Source organism: Gymnoscopelus microlampas, assembly GCF_963454915.1.
Source record: "Gymnoscopelus microlampas genome assembly, chromosome: 5".
NCBI classification, from domain to species: domain Eukaryota; kingdom Metazoa; phylum Chordata; class Actinopteri; order Myctophiformes; family Myctophidae; genus Gymnoscopelus; species Gymnoscopelus microlampas.
The window spans coordinates 35,444,889-35,461,652 of NC_139942.1; the positions used below are offsets into that span (position 1 = coordinate 35,444,889).

General features: G+C 39.6%; 1 protein-coding gene across 1 annotated transcript in view; it reads right to left on the reverse strand.

Annotated features, from left to right (window-relative positions):
• The window catches only part of pth1r (parathyroid hormone 1 receptor), a 59,625-nt gene extending 44,682 nt beyond the window's left edge, over nucleotides 1-14,943 (reverse strand). The window contains exon 1 of the mRNA XM_084057967.1: nucleotides 13,687-14,943. Within this exon, the coding sequence (XP_083914093.1) occupies nucleotides 13,687-13,755 (69 nt within the window). The 5' untranslated portion in view covers nucleotides 13,756-14,943. The remainder of the gene's footprint in view (nucleotides 1-13,686) is intronic.
• Nucleotides 14,944-16,764: the final 1,821 nt, after the last annotated feature.

The window sequence follows — 16,764 nt, forward strand, 5'->3', positions numbered from 1 at the left end:
TTGTTCTGTTGTTACATGTGTTGTATGTGCGTGTGCTCGTTTCTGTGCGCGTGGGCAACTGCTCATGACATCACCAGCCATAACAGTCTCAGTGTTCCTAATGACCTTGCTAAAATACATTTTTGGGGGAAAGACAGCATAACAATATTATAGTCAGTCATAATGCAATACACAATTCAAAATGAAACTACAACAATATATCAGGTTTCACAAGCTGTTTTTGTAAGTTGATCCATAATTGCAATGGTTTGTGCTTTACAGTAAATAAATATATTTGACCACTTAAACTGTCCACATAAAAGCACAGCACAATAATGCAATCAGTACTCTGGAGGGATTCAACATTAGAATGAGCCGAGTAAAGCGAAGACATATAATGTTTGTACAAAGAACTGTACCACTACCAAACGAGCAAACAACCCCTTTTACACTGGCATCCAATGGTGCAGCATCCTGCAGGGAACTAGGACACAGACACAACTAGGGCACTTTGTGAAACGTCCCTAATTGTAAGTACACTCCCAATAATATGTCTAAATTGGACAATAATCAGGCAGTGCTTAATTATCCAAGGTGTCTCTCTTTGTCCCCCAACATTCTTCTCTGATTTGCAGAATGAAGAGCTTGGAGTTAGTGGACCTCAATGGGATGCTCAGACTGAATTGTGTGCTTTCCAGGGGAGCCAAATCATGGAGCTTTTGTGTTGTCAGAGATCCTAAAATAGAACAGTTTTAGCAAAGGTCATTGTTATGTCAACAAACGGCAGCTTTAGCCACAACTGACTGACCACAAGTTGCAGGAATAGAATAGAATAGAATAGATATTATTTCAAACACTTTCTTTTTAAGATTTAGATTTTTTTCCATGAATATACCGAGATTATACTGAGATTGATACCAACTTGTTTTTGATATCAGCTTATGGCCAAGGAGGTGACTATCAATACAGAATAATCAGTGAATCCATACTTTGCATTCTGCATATGTCCTCTACAGTATTGAAAAAGGCCAGGCAAAGGCAATATTACCAAACAAGCATCCTGTCTTCTCACATTATTGTTGCATATACAGTAAACATTTACCCATAATGCAACAACAACAACAACACATTTGGTTTCCATCAAATCGTACTTGTGTACTTCATGCAAACTTTTGCAGAAGTCTTAAAAAAGTACAATATGTACAGGTGCAACCGAGTGTATGGTCTCCAAAGGGGAAAAAACATGTTCTATCTATTTGGGATTGATTACGATAATTTTGTGTCAAGTGATAATCACAGATAGACAAACCAGTTGACAACCAGATGGTCTGTGAATTCTAGCATTTGCCAAACCTAATGGATATTCAAATAAAAACATCCCTGCTCCCTGGTTTATATGAAACATAAATGTTAATGCACAGGTTTGAGGATGCAGCATGATGTAGGTCAACGGTTCTCAAAGTGGGGTCGGGGGACCCCCAGGGGCCCTTCGTTCCAGGGGGTCTTCAGAAGAATGAGTTAATATGTGAAAATAGCCAATCTACAAACTCACAACGCATCGTAAGCGTAGATCTTCTATTTTCAGAAAATCTTGACAAAATTTGAAAAGTTTTGAAACACAAATCTTGCATAAGGGTCCCTGGCTCCCTTGCCAAAAACATATTAATTTGGGGGTCCTTGACGTGAAAACGTTTGAGAACCACTGATGTAAGCAGTGAGGAAAGTAAATTGGCAGCACCTACTCTGAACGATACTGATCGGAGAGTAAAACATTGTTTGCATACATGGGTTGGACTGTGCATGGTATATTGCAGTTGAGAGGTCTGTAACCGGCCTGTCAGCATGAGCGTTCCACTTTCCACTTACAACAAGGTCGCTAGTACTGAGACCTTTGAAACCATGTTTTTATTTAACTGAAAATGACTGGAGCTCATGGAGGAAAAGCAGAGACTATGTCAATAGCCAACATGGTGCATGGATAAGAAATTGCTGGACTGGCTGATAACACACTAGCTAAGCTAGTCTAAGCTACATACTGTACTGGGGTACATTTCACTCTATTCAATACCTGTTAGGCTAATGTTTTTTGTTAAGTATGTTTTTCATTTCACAAAAATGACACATAGTGAGTTTGGGCATTTTAACCAACATGTGAATGTAAATAAACGGATTCCAAGTCAGTCTTAATTGGTCTTCCAAAACTACCAATGTGAAGTGATTTAAGTTGACTGTGATTTATTGAATACACACAGGAGACCAAACCAACATGTTGTGCATGTAAATAAACTGACTAGAAGTCAGTCTTAAATAACTTATCTTCCCAAACTTCTACCCATGTAAAATGTAAAGTAAGTGACTTATTTAAGTATTTGCAATATACACCTTTCACTGGAGACCATATATCACAAATATTGTAATTTATCAGTTACATTTATTTCAAAGGGTGTCCCAAGTCAATCCCCGAAATCTGAATCAGACTCGATCAAGGCATATTTTGATGAACCGGTCTAGGCAACATGTCGTTCATTCCCTGCCAGATCATGTAACTATGTATTTATCCTCAATGAATAGCTATGTGATGCAAACAGGTGCATGGGCTGAAAGCAGAAGATCAAACATCATGTCAACACTGTGGAACCACTTTCAACTGGGGGCCTAAAGCAACCTAGCCTCGCATGGCCAGACAATATCACTGCTAATCTGCCACGGGCAATTTTTTTTTTCAATGGCAGATTCATCTGGAAGCAGGCTAAAAGCAACCCACAATGCACTGTGCAGTCCTGATAGCAATTATAGTGACATTTGCTAACATCTCTTGCATGGTAGATGATTGCAGTCATTTGATGTTTGCTCAATGTCACTGCTTGACAGTACACTGAACTGACTCAAAAGGTGACTGTACAAGGTGCTATGTTGGATGCCCATTTCCAAACTGTTTTGTGGGTCACACAGCATTTGGTCATATTTCACTTACCACGTTAACCCATTCAATCTGGGAACGCATCTGTGTCATTTTAAATTTGAGCGGTATGGACTTGTAGATCCGCTACTTTTGAAAAATCTTGTGCAAATGTTTGAATACATATATTTTTTTGAAACAACATTTTTAACTCAAATCTTTGCTTCTGTAGGTCCCTGGAACCAAATATTTTACAAATGTTTGCTTAAAAAATATATACATATAATTTTGGGGGTCCTTGACATGGAAAAAGTTTGAACACCACTGATATAGCAGCCAAACAACAAAAATGATAGGTATTTGTCCACAGACCCCCTCTCAAAATATGTTGTTCCATGGACGACCCCGAGAAGCAAAGATTTGAGTTCAAAACATTCGCTTTAGAATAATAAATATAATAAAAGAATAGCAGATCTAAAAGCTTGTTGTATATCTGCTATTTTTGAATAGACAAAGTATAAAATAATGGTTATAGCTAAAATTTTAAATGACACAGATGCATTCCCGGTCTTAATGGGTTAATGCCATTGAGCTGATGCAGCAGTCCAGGTGAGTCTCAACTCACTCTTATCTTGGACATGAATTGGCACAAATTTGCCCTTTGCTGCAATGAGACGATTTCTTACTCTTTGCTGGAAAATCTTGAGCTGTGAACTGCATACTAACAAACCCATAAGCCCCAGAGGTTTGCAATGAAACTAATAAAGGTCCTTTTAAGAAATCCTGCCTTCCTTGCAGCAGCCAGAAGCCATGTGCCAGGCGCTAGGCCCTGCCCAAAATCTGAGCTGCATCCAAATCACGTAAACAAAATGCACCAGATGTGCCGAAAGCCACTGATTCAGCCGTAATTATTTAGGAAATCAACTGTGTGCTGCCTTTATACTTGCATTAGGGATTAGGCAGCACTATGGGTCTAGGGAGCTTCTGTATTTTTGAAATGCAATCCTGTGCGCAACAGTGGGGGGAGGGCTCTGTCAGAATCCTCTGTCAATGGGCAAGGCAGCTACATGGCTGAGAATTTTCACAAGTCAACGCAATTGAGGTACTCTGGGATTTCAGGAATGCTGCCCACATGGAATTCTGAGCCACAATATTCATACAGCAGGTAACTGGAGTAAAGAAGACCCTACAGGTCAAGACTTCAACGTGGTGTCGTAGCAGTCGGTCCATGCATCTTTGACTGGACTGATTGTCATATTACCACCAGTTTATAATAGTGTTTAAGATTGATTGTTTGTCTGTCTGTTTCAAAAAGGCCTAAGTACAGTATATTGAGTTTATTAACAAAGAAAACAGTGTAGGTGCTGGACAATGAGAACATAGGGTAAATAATATAAGCCTTCAAATCCTATCAACAGTTGATATACAGTACATTGATGTTAATCAAAATGTTTGACACACAGTATATTAGATACCATCGGCACATGTCTCTTAGACTTCTGTCTCTTGGCATTCAGCTGAAACTTGACAACTTCCCACTTGCAGCAACATTCTTCTTTTCATATGTTCACTGAGATCAAAATGAAAGGAACCAGGGGCAAGATTTATAGGTCTGTAGAAAAGATCAGAACAATAAGATCCCCCATTTTCTCACATTCCTGCACTTTAAAACAGTATTATAGGTGTCATTTAAGAATGTGCCCTTTCTTAACCACATGGACCCTAGCATCCCTATTCTGGGGGCGAGCATTTCGAAAAAATAGTCGATCTACAGCAGCTCACAACGCAATGTGTTATTTTCGCCAAAGATCTGGTGTAGAGGGACAAAAGGAACGGAATAAGTACAGAGCCCTGGGAGACCCTGTTCCACTAAGCATATTTAACATACTGTGTCTTCTCTATATCCTTAAGATAACCCATGCTGAGATGTATAATTATTGGTGAATGCAAATGAGAAGATTTAGAGCTTAAGTCAGAGGCAGGAAATTGCGAGATGAAGACCATCAAATCAGTTGACATAGAAGTGCTACAGAATTTAAATTCAAATCAAAAAATGAAATATGAACAAGTATATGCAAAAATAGAAGGAGCGTACGTTTTTCATACAAACTCTAAATGGCAGACTTGTGACAGAAAAGCTGTGTGTATTTGGAAGGTCTTGCAGCAGAGACACTTCATTAAAATATCTGTGTTAGTGGTGTAACTTTTTCGGTGAGGTGTAAAAGTGGCATTGAGTTACTCACACTCCTGCATTCTTCAAGTGGAAAAGCTGAAAAAAGGAGGAGGTCATGGGAAGTCAAGAAAACAAGCCCTTTCCTGAGTCAAACACAGCCATGGTATAACCTTACCATGCCAATGAAACTGAAGACTCCCCTATTAACACACATTATGAGACTGACTCATGGGCCCTCTCAAAACTGAGCAATGTGTCAGTCATTATGAAAAAGGTGACCGTGTGATTAAGGTGGTTATATTTCTAACGGAGAATTTGAAAAATCCAGATAGGATTGCTTTCTGCAGTTAACCACATGAACCCTATTCTGGGCATGTCATAAATAGGCGGACATTCAGGGAAAATAGGTAAACATTCAGCAAAAAATATCTGATCCACAAGTTCAAAACGCGGTGCAGCGTGCTGTGAGCTTGTAGATCTGCTATTTTCAGTGAAAATGTTTGGTGTATGGGGGAAAAAGGAGGGGGTCAAGTACAGACCCCTGGGAACCCGGTAAATGAAGTAGACTATATAGGGTTTTAAGTGTGTAAAGTTCCCGCCACTGTACAGCACAAGCAGTGCTCTAAAATATCAAGGGATATAATGATACGTTGTGTAGGCTGTGTTTGCCCCTAAAAGTTGACTCTGAGAGGGGAGACTCCAGTTAATCCGAGGAAAATTCAAGCAAACATGTGGTAACTGTCCAGTGACGACAGTGGGTGACCTTCTCACGATCTGAGAAGGTTAGAAATATACAGGAACTGAATTCCGAGTCAGTAACACCTCGATGATACTTACAGTAAAGTGATATGTTGAACTTTGGTAGAAGTCTGGGTTGTAGAGTGAGTTAAAGTCCAAATATTGTCAGTCTAGTTGCTCATTTGCTCCGTGAGTAAGAGGAAGTCTAGTTTATTTCTTCCTCTCCATTAAATCTCATTGTATTGTGAACAGATCTCATATTGACACTTAACACATAACACAAAGAAAGCAGATTATGCCCACATATATGAGTCCCTGAAGTCTGATAATGAGTCCTGTTTTGCCAGAGCACAGACTTACATAAATTATCAATACTAGACCATACCCGGTCGACGCATCCGTGGGGGGATATGCGCACATGATCTGGCAACCCGGGAGGCGACATTGTTTCACACATAAAGGCGAATAAGAAGCTGAGATTTGATGAAATTGAAAAAGGGGCTTCACAGTTAAGTTCAGATGGTAATGGTCAATGGCTGTGTGCAAAATCAGAGCAATTGCTTGCTCCAGCCACTGAGGAGAACCGGGTAGCTTCACCACTACAGACAGCAGCTTCACCACGACAGAGGTTACTCAAAATCAGACGCGTCGCTAGGTCTCTACTAGGTCGGGGGCTTAGCCCCGCAGGCAACGGGCACATGCACGCGCGCGCAGCGCGCGTGCATGTGGCCCTCCTCCCGCGCGCGCGCGAAGCGCGCGCGCGATTTTTTTCGCGGATTTCGCGGATTAGGGTGCTTTTTTCCCCGTTTTTTGTTACCTTATTTCGGTTTTAGGGTTAGGGGTAGGGTTAGGTTAGGGTGATAGATATATAATTCAAAAAAAAAAAAAAAACTTTACATTTTTTAATTTTTAATTTTTTTTTATTGGTGGCTTTGGACAAAACATTGGTGGCTATAGCCACCGAAGCCCACCCCTAACGACGCCACTGCTCAAAATATAGGAGGATTTGGACTAATATCATGCCCAGGTAGTAGCGAAAAGTTCAAAAAGTTCAACATCCCTCTAAATCTAAATAGCATGATTGTTAGTTTCACTTCAATATAAAAACAAAAAGTACCTATAAGGGCACATTTTCACACTCTCAGAGAACAGAATTTGACAGAATATCTTATATCTGTGGCCTGTCCGCCACCTACTCTCAAATTAATGGAGAACTTTCTGTGTAGTGGAAGTTAAGTAAGCCTAATTTATCCTGCATAGTACAGAGCCATAGTACAACATTGTCGCTCGCCACAAGAACTGATTTGATCGCTGCAATGTGGCGCATTGGTAGCTTGAAGATCAGTTCTTGTTGGCAAGGAGTACAAGCTTAAGTCCCTTTCTAAAACCTTTAGCGGCTGTTTTAAACAGTTTCATAACACTCAATTCCATTTCTATGCAGTCTATTACCCACATGACATTACACACTCATGCCGCATTGTGAGCTTGTAGATTGGCTATTTATTGGCAAAACAGTAAACACTTAAACTGGAAAAAAAATATGAAGGTCTCATATATTTCTGGTTCAAATCTGCTGTTGATCCAATCAGAAGAAGTTACGGGAAAATTAACCGGAACAGGAAACAGGTATGCCACCTTCAGGAAACCCCAGACTACAGTTATGCAGTCTACTGTATATATATACCCATCATACTGAAAGCATCCATTTCCCCTAACTTCCTGCAGCCACATACAACCGCTTATAGAACACTAAAGGGCAGTTACAAGTCATTATTAGACTGACTTTATGTACCTAATATTTGCTCCAATGCTCTCTTTACAACACCCAAAGTTCAAAATTATGGAAATAATTATTAATATTGCATTGCATGTACTGTATGAAAATATTTAAGAGATACATCTGGGTTACATTGATCATTTGAATTTAACTACAATCAAACTACAATCTGAAAATTGTATGGCTCAACAGAATTGCAACTGTAAGACCGGGGATTCTATGCCTAGTCTCCCGCTTGTTAAACCAAACATCTACTGCTCATACAAGAGAGAAACCTTGCTTGGCCAAGGAAGATATAGAGTATCAAAGTCTAAAAAGTCTAAAAAAAGTCTAAAAAAAACTACAATCAACAAAATACAATCCGTGAACTGTATTTCCCTCCTGACGGAGAGAGGTAATTGCAACAATGTCCAAACAACAATATAGATGGGGGTGCATCTAGTGTCCAATTCAAATAGCTTTATTGACAATAAGTCGATAAGTCTGTGTCCTACCCAATACCAGAGTCTGCAATTCTCAATGCGAATGTGCTAGTTATATTAATAACTCCACTATAAAGACTAGTTAAAATAAAGTTTTATTCGTTCAAATAAGTCCCCGATTTTTGCTTTCACAATCAGTGTAAGCAAAGGCAGCCCACTCTTGTCCTATATGTATTGCTTTTAACTTTATATAGAAGGATTATATTTTCTTTGTTTCATGGTTGTTTGTACAGTTTATTGCGTGTTGTTTTATGTCTCAAGGTGGACCTCAATGGAAACTAGCTCCAGCTTTTTTATGCATAATCCACGTTGGCGTTTTCTAAATGGTGACATTGTTGTGATTTTTTTGAACTGCCAATAATAATTCTATCTATTGGTTAAAATAACGCTTTATCCATTAAAATAAGTCCCCGATTGTAGCTTTAACAATCAGTGTAAGTAAGCAAAGGCAGCCAAATGACAGCCTGAGACAAAGACTGGGGGTGCGAGGTGTTTGAGCTCTCCCAGAACACTAATGAAACCTGAAGAGAGAGGGTAACCAGATTGTAACAGATCGTAAATGTTTGGACTGCACAAGTAAATAAGGGATGAAATACTTCCTTCCATGCAAGTTAAAGCACCTTAGTATCGAATTTATCCAGGGCCGGTTGTGAAAAAAACTAGTGGAGTTATTCTCACAAAATTAAATTGTCAATATTTGAATGCTTTCAGTCCAAATCCAGTGTTAGTAACATCTCATCTCATGTTTTTCTAACACATGAACATGACCTAACATTTCAAAATCTGGGCTTATCCCTTCATAAATTATATTTTATACACTTTATACATGTCAGTGTTAGTACTTTCATGTCAGCTCAGCTATCATTTTGTCCAATATCATTTATTTGAACCATCATGTAACTTATGTATATATTTTACTCTACTAATATTTGAATATTTGACATATCTACCATGTTTTCTTTCTATCTCTTTTCTTTTCCCCTTTCTTGAAAACTGCACATGATGGGAGCTTGTATGTATGACTAAAAACTTCACCCACTTTTTCCACACCTGTAAACTGGTGACAATAAAGTTGAAGTTGGAGTTGAGTTGCATGGCTCATTTGGGGATCCAGCTGGCTATCTTGTTTCATCTTAAGATCACCCATTTGCAGGTAAGCAGTATCTTCCCTTACATTCACAATTAACAATTGTCAACAATCCAGAGAAACGTATAAAGCGCAAGGTCAGAGTGAATGGCATGAACTCCAGTTAACAAATGTGTTTCCCTCTCCTTCTGTGTCTAGTCTGCTGTTGGCCACTCTGTGTGTGTGTGTGTGTGTGTGTGTGTGTGTGTGTGTGTGTGTGTGTGTGTGTGTGTGTGTGTGTGTGTGTGTGTGTGTGTGTGTGTGTGTGTGTGTGTGTGTGTGTGTGTGTGTGTGTGTGTGTGTGCGTGCGTGCGTGCGTGGGTGTGCACCATTTCAGCTAATCACCACCTTCAGTCATTACACCTGCCATCATCAGCTCATCACCAAACCCCATCTCTTCACCCACTCTTTGTCAGATAATTGTTTGACCTCTAGTCACAGTGACATGATTCAGACCTCCAGAGATTAGTTCATTGTGTTCTGTCTTTCCTTGTGCTCAAGATCATTTCTAATCTGCCTGTTAACTTGCCTGCCATTACACCCTGCCCATACCATTTACCATCACTCCATTATAGCAGCTTTAGCTGAATTATTCTTTGAAAAGACATTTCAAGATAATTATCTTTCACTCGGTTACACAAACCTGCACGCACACACACATGTACAGTACGTGCATGCAAGCGCGTGCAGACTAATCTTATGTAGCCAGACGATCAGAGATCTCAACAACTGATACTGTCTGGTGTGACATCTAAATTCAATGTAGGGAGTAACTGGGTGGAAGTAATTTGGAGATAAAAATAATAATAACTTTATTGCAGAACCAATGCAACCAACTGCAATTAGGGCGGTCATTCATATTGGGACTGATATGATTTGTTTTCAAAACAGTGGGCGTAGGTTTGGCAGCGGCCGTTTTCTCCACTGTTCTCCATATTGATTTTACATTTCCTCAGGCGTATCAGTAGGCGGAGATTGCTGATTGTCTGGCTAGGCAAGACTATGTGCACACAGGCTACTGTACATGTGCACAGGCACATGTGTGTGTGTGTGTGTGTGTGTGTGCGTGCGTGCGTGCGTGCGTGCGTGCGTGCGTGCGTACCCACACACACAAAACAAAAGAAATAGACATTTGGGATTAGTTGGGTACACATGTGTACCAAAGAAACTCAATGTACCAGAAAAGTTCAATGTGTATGTGATTGTGAGCTAGCTCTGCTGCAAATTATTACTATATCATGTATTGTTGTTGTTGTTGTTAACATTAAGCAAGCTCTACTGCTAATTATTACTATATTATTATTGATGTTGTTATTGTTGTTATTATTATTATTGGGGTAAAGGTGTCAAAGAATGATTAGATCTAATTATTTACTAAGTAACAGTATGGTGTCTAATTTTGAAAACAGAATTATTATGTATATAATTCACTTATTTCTGCCTGCCTCAGCAGCCAGAAATAAGCAAGTAAGAACTAAATTAATGAATTGTATTCCTGTGTATTCCCTTACAAATTCAGTCCCCAATATCCAGTATTATTAGTTACTTTGCACAACACATGTTACACATCATATGTTTAAAATGTAAGTGTACAACTACGGATACCAATCTACAGCATTGCTTTAGATACTACTTTAACCTTGAGAACAGATATCAGTGACCAGACGTTTTGTCCAAAGTGGCAAGCACACAATGGCAATATTCCTCTTCACAAAATGAATATAAACAACACCTACTGTAACCTGGCAACCGTTCAATTTATACTTTGTGCAGAACTTAAGCACAATGTGAGTCTATTGAAGGCCTGCTTAACAGATACTATAGTCCCCCCAGTAAAGATGGACACACGTGTAAGTCATAAGGCAGTCATGGGGAACAAATTAGGCCTATATGCACACTGAGGTTCCTGAAAGTGGTGCTTCCTCTTAATAAAGGCTATAACTGGATAAGTGAGGAAGGCCGACATAATTGGACAAAGACTCCTCGGAGGAGGAAGTGTTCTCTTTGTCTCCGAGTTCAGCAAGGTCTTGCACACAGTCCAATGAGTCATTGTCTGCTACTGTACGACCCCACCTCACCTAAAGAAAGGTCTTGCACCGTGAGGAGGAGATGCAGCATCAGTTGACAGTTGTTTTAGTTTTTTCTCTGGTTTAACATTTGGATTCATCATTTTAGGATGTTCGCCTAAGAAAGGTCTTGCACCGTGAGGAGGAGATGCAGCATCAGTTGACAGTTGTTTTAGTTTTTTCTCTGGTTTAACATTTGGATTCATCATTTTAGGATGTTCGCCTATACGTCCAATTCTATATACATTTCCAATCATTCTTTTTGATGCTTGTTTATGGTTGTTTGTTTTGTTTTCTTACTTTTTTGGCATCATTGATTATTGGTACTACTATATAATTGCATGGTATTTATTCCATTTTACTACTTTTTATACAATATGTTTTATTGCACTGTACAAGCACGTTGTAACTTTGATAAGAAAGGTGGTATACAAATAAAGATTATTATATTAAATTATATTATATTATAATGTTTAGCCATTTGCATTTACCATATTTCTATGTATAGTTAATAGAAACGATTTACACACATCTGTAATAAAATATTAAAACTGCAGTTGTGTCCTCCTCTCATATGCACAGAACAGGAATGCAGATGTTCCACTCCTAGGTTTGGCACCCACAGCAATCTATGTCCCTTTTGGTCACACTATGGAAAAAACTGTTACATTTTTGCGGAGAAGAACACTAGAACCAAACATCAAACTGAAAATGGGTAAACAGTATTCACAGACAGCCTTTAACGACTGAATGTTGAATCAGCTATAAATATACGGCTATGTTATAATTGTTTTCCTCTGCCATCTAAACCAATGAGCCCAGAGGTCCAGTGCGGCACAGTGACGGACCACATCACTGTACCTCAGAGGCCGGGCGAACTGCCTGTTGAATGCACAACAGCTCCAGCCAAAACACACACAACCAACTTGGTGCACTGCTCTCTGCCTGCCTGCATGCACAGCCACTGTGTGTAGAGCAGGCCTTCTGGGATTGCTATGTACAGTGATATTTGACAGAGCAAGCAATTATACATCACAATGTGGCAGAAGATGTGAATAGTTAAAAGCTATGACTCAGAGACGCACAACTTGTAATTATTGCTGTGAGAGTGCTGAAAGAGATGAATGAAGATAATGTTTTATATAACTAATAATACCTGAAGCCTTACCTGCAGTTTACACAACGACATTTGACATTGCTGACAAACAAAGCTATACACCACAATAATAGTACATTGCATAAGTAGCCCACCAAGGCCAATGCTTTAGAGGAAAGATGAGCATATTGTTACATTTGGGACGCACCAAAATAAGAGTATTGCATAGTCCAGTGGTTCTAATCTCAACCTTTTCAGGCCGTGACCCCCCAAAATAATCATATTTGAACTGGGGACCCCCCACCCCGACAAGCACTTGGAATTGAGGGAGTTGAGACATTACATTTAGTTTGACTTAGTCGGTTCCACAGATACATATTGTGAAAATAGCAGATCTACGAGCTTGTAGATCTGCTATTTTCACAATGTGTGTGTTTCAAGCCCCTTGCTTATGTTGACAAAACGTTTTACCAGTTTTTATAGTATAGTTTGTTGCTCACTTTTGATGCGGTAATGGTCTTTTTCATTTCATTGATGTACTTTCTTTTTTTCTGAGGTATTAGGTATTGAAAGTCCTTAAATTGTCACTTCACTGTCATCTGGGGACCCCCCAAAAAAAATCATGTGCGACCCACAGGTTGAGAACCACTGGCATAGTCTGCTAGTATCTGCAACAGCTTGATGTTTAGACATTTTGGGTCAACCTCAGCAGAAAGGAGGAAGACCACAAGCTCACAATCATATGTGCTGCAGGGAACCTTCCTGCAGGTTCTGGTTGTGCAGCTCAAAGGAAATGTCAAGAGCCATCAACACAATCATTACTCTTCAGTCTGCTTTCTAGGGAGAAGATGCGTTCTAGAGGAAGCATGCGCTGACATACAGTAGCACGAGTTCAAAAGGCAATTTCGAAACAATATTTTGCGTATTTACGCATAAGGCACGGACATAAAGGTGTTGACAATCTGTCGCTTATTAAGCCACTGGTTCCCAAACACTGGGTCGGGACCCATTTGTGGGTCGCAGACACATTTTTATGGGTCACGAGTAAATATATATATATATCCCATTATTATTTCAATAAATTGTTTTAAATGCACTATTTTTCATAAATTAAAAACAAATTCAATGCTTTTTCTAAAGAATTTCATAAATAATAATGAAAAAAAATCAAAGACATTCCATAAATTAGAAAACAAATGTTTTGCGTGAGCTTGTAGATCTGCTGTTTTCACTAGTTTGGGTCCCTGGGCAAACCAAACTTCTCTTTTGGGTCTTGAGCTAAAACGTTTGGGAACCACTGGCTTATAGGCTACACAACAGTAGTAATGAGCGTATTATTAAAACACTTACCATGCATAGGCTGCTCAGCAGAGAGATGAGAAGAAAGTCCAAATAGTGTTGCACCAGAGTGGATCCCATCCCTGACCCCAGACAGCTCTGCCGGGACCTCCGAGAGTTGACGCTCAGATGAAATTGTTTAATCTAACTATCTTCAAAGCGGCGCGACTCGTTTTTTACTCCATCTGTTCTCTGGATGCTCATAGTAGTGCCTTGTAAAATCACAACTCTATAATCTATGTCTTTGCCCACAATATTTTTCCTCTAATCTTAACCCACTATACGCTCATCATGCAGACTCTGGTCAGCTCACTTTATTTCTCTGCATCTGTCTCTCTCTCTCTCTCTCTCTCTCTCTCTCTCTCTCTCTCTCTCTCTCTCTCTCTCTCTCTCTTTTTTCTCCCTTCTTCTGAAATTACATCCACATGTCAGAACTATTTATGTCGCTCTCTGCTCTGCGGTGGGAAGTTCAAATGATTCTTTGTAGGGGGAGAAAGAAACCAACGCTGTATTTTTAGGTCTTTTAAATTTCCCCTCAGACTAACTTAAACACTTCAGTATGGAGCTGTGCGCCTTATGCTGCCTTATATTCCGATCTGCCCTTCCTTCCAAAAGTCGGCGGTTTTGTGTCCAAATGTTAAGTCAGTGCTGGACTATACAAGAGAAACGTAGACTATCACTGATCCATCACAGGATTCACAATTTAAATCCACATTTTGAGTCCATGCATCTGTTTCATGTCACCATCAGCGCTGAAGTCTTTAACGTCTAAAGCGATCGGTAAGGTTCTCAGAAGGACAAGATAAAAAGAGAGGCCAACATTTAAGAATTAATATCTTTGAAACAATTAACTTATCGCCTGAAATGTACACTCACACTTTTGCCGACTTTTGCGTGGATTCATGGATCAAATGCATCACAGATTTCCCATTAACTTTTCATACAGTTTCTTACAGGCTGTTATATGCCTGAACACTCATAATCGTTTTAGGAAATCCAGAAGTCGCGCTTTAAAGCATAGCAAGTCTAACTGCAGTAAGACCATAACTGAATGAAACCCCTATAATTCTACTCTGTTGACGCATGGAGATGTTAGACGAGGCTATAGACTCAGTTGAGAGAAAGCAAAGCGCCAACTTGGCTTTAAAAGAATCACTTACTTACTATTTTAGTGAAACCAAATAGCCTACACCCTGATGAATTGCTAGGCTATGTGTGTCACAAACGTGTATTTCAATCAGCACAGCCCTTATGATTCAGAGTAAATGTAAAAAAGTTGAAGGTTCTCGTGTAGAAAGAAGCAGCGTCTCCAGATGCGGATGGTAGCGGATCGGGCTCGGTTGTGAGTATGTGTATCAGTGTTGCCATGTCTGCTTATTATAAGCGACTTGTGGGCTTGTTTTTCTGTAAAGTTGCTTGTAAATATTGCCTGGTTAGTTGCGAGTTGCGTTTTTTTTTGGCTTGTTTCTAAAGTTAGATCTTTGTGGCTTATTTTGGGGTTGTTTAAAACCAGTGATTCTCAAACATTTTCATGTCAAATACACCGAAATTAACATGTAGCCTATATGCTTTGTCTTATTTGTCTTTGCAAACTGTTAATAAAGTATTCAATCAATCAATCAGTCCGCGCACCCCATCTGAAAATATTTCATGCCAGGGATGGAATTGGACCCCCGTTGTTAAATGTTTCAAAACTATTCCAATTGTAAAATAGCAGATCTACAAGTTCACAACACTTACCTAGTGAGCTTGTAGAGCGCTTATTTTTAATTAGCCGACGGTTTTAAGTGCTCATGTGGCCTAGTCACTTCTTTTCGGCTTGTTTTCATAGCCCTGGTTGCTTGTTTCTCTCGCAAATCCTGGCAACATTGATGTGTGTAGAAAGGGGGGGTGGAGAGAGAGAGGCAGGTAGGGTGGAGCGTCAAAGACTTTCATTGGTTCAGACTCTCCTGACGTTACAGTACATTAAACCACGACTCCGAAATGACATATTTTCTCACCCCTCAAACAAACTCTACATTCAACAGACTTTTTCGGGGCCTTTGCCAAACTATTTCTGCAATCCCTAAAAGTTACATTTGGCGATACTGGATTACTACATGATGGCAATAATGGGCATTTGATTGATATAGGCATACATTTCGCCATCTATTTGTTATTTGAACTTAGAAGCCGGTTTGAGCCAAACATCATTTTCTTATTTTCTGTGACCCCTTTTAAACTCATGATTATTTTATGTGTTTAAAAAAAAAAAATCAACATCCATTAAGAACAAAATAATAATTACAGTATATACATACATACACACACACACACTCACACACACACACACACACACACACACACACACACACACGTATGTTTTAAAGAAAGAATACCATGACATTTTCTTTTACTTTATTATTATTTTTTAATTAATGTTTTGTTATCAAAAAAAGTCTTTCTATTTTGCCAATTATTTGAGCGCCCACTTGCATTATCCTCACGGCCCACAGGTTGGGAATTGCTGACTTACACTGGCTGATGCAGTAACATAGAACTGCATCTCCTGCTTTGTCTCTGACTGTCAGGTGCTGTGCTCTCATTGTCACATGACTGTGTAGCCTATACCTAATTTGGAGAAGATTTGCCTGTACTGATCATCATAGCACATTTGGAACTTTTGAAGCCCAATTATTATCATTTGCCATGGAATATCAAAAGTGTGACAAAAACAAATTCACGAGTCCGGAGATCATGTGTAGCCTATCAAATTGTGTGTTTTGGACAAAATCTGTATAGGAGTAGTGAAAGTGTGATTTGAAGAAGAAGAAAAAATTATGGACAATCTAGTTTGGTGGAAAAAATACATTTAGAGTGGATGACCTACGATTGAAGAGTTACAGACCAAAGTTAAGTGGCCTGGTGGATTGACTTCCTTGACCTATTGGCAGTGTGCACAAGAAATGTGGAACTGATTGGTCAAGTACTAGATGGGCCCGCCCGCCCGCCCGCCCGCCCGCCCACCCACCCACCCACCCACCCACCCACACACACACACACACACACACACACACACACACACACACACACACACACACACACACACAC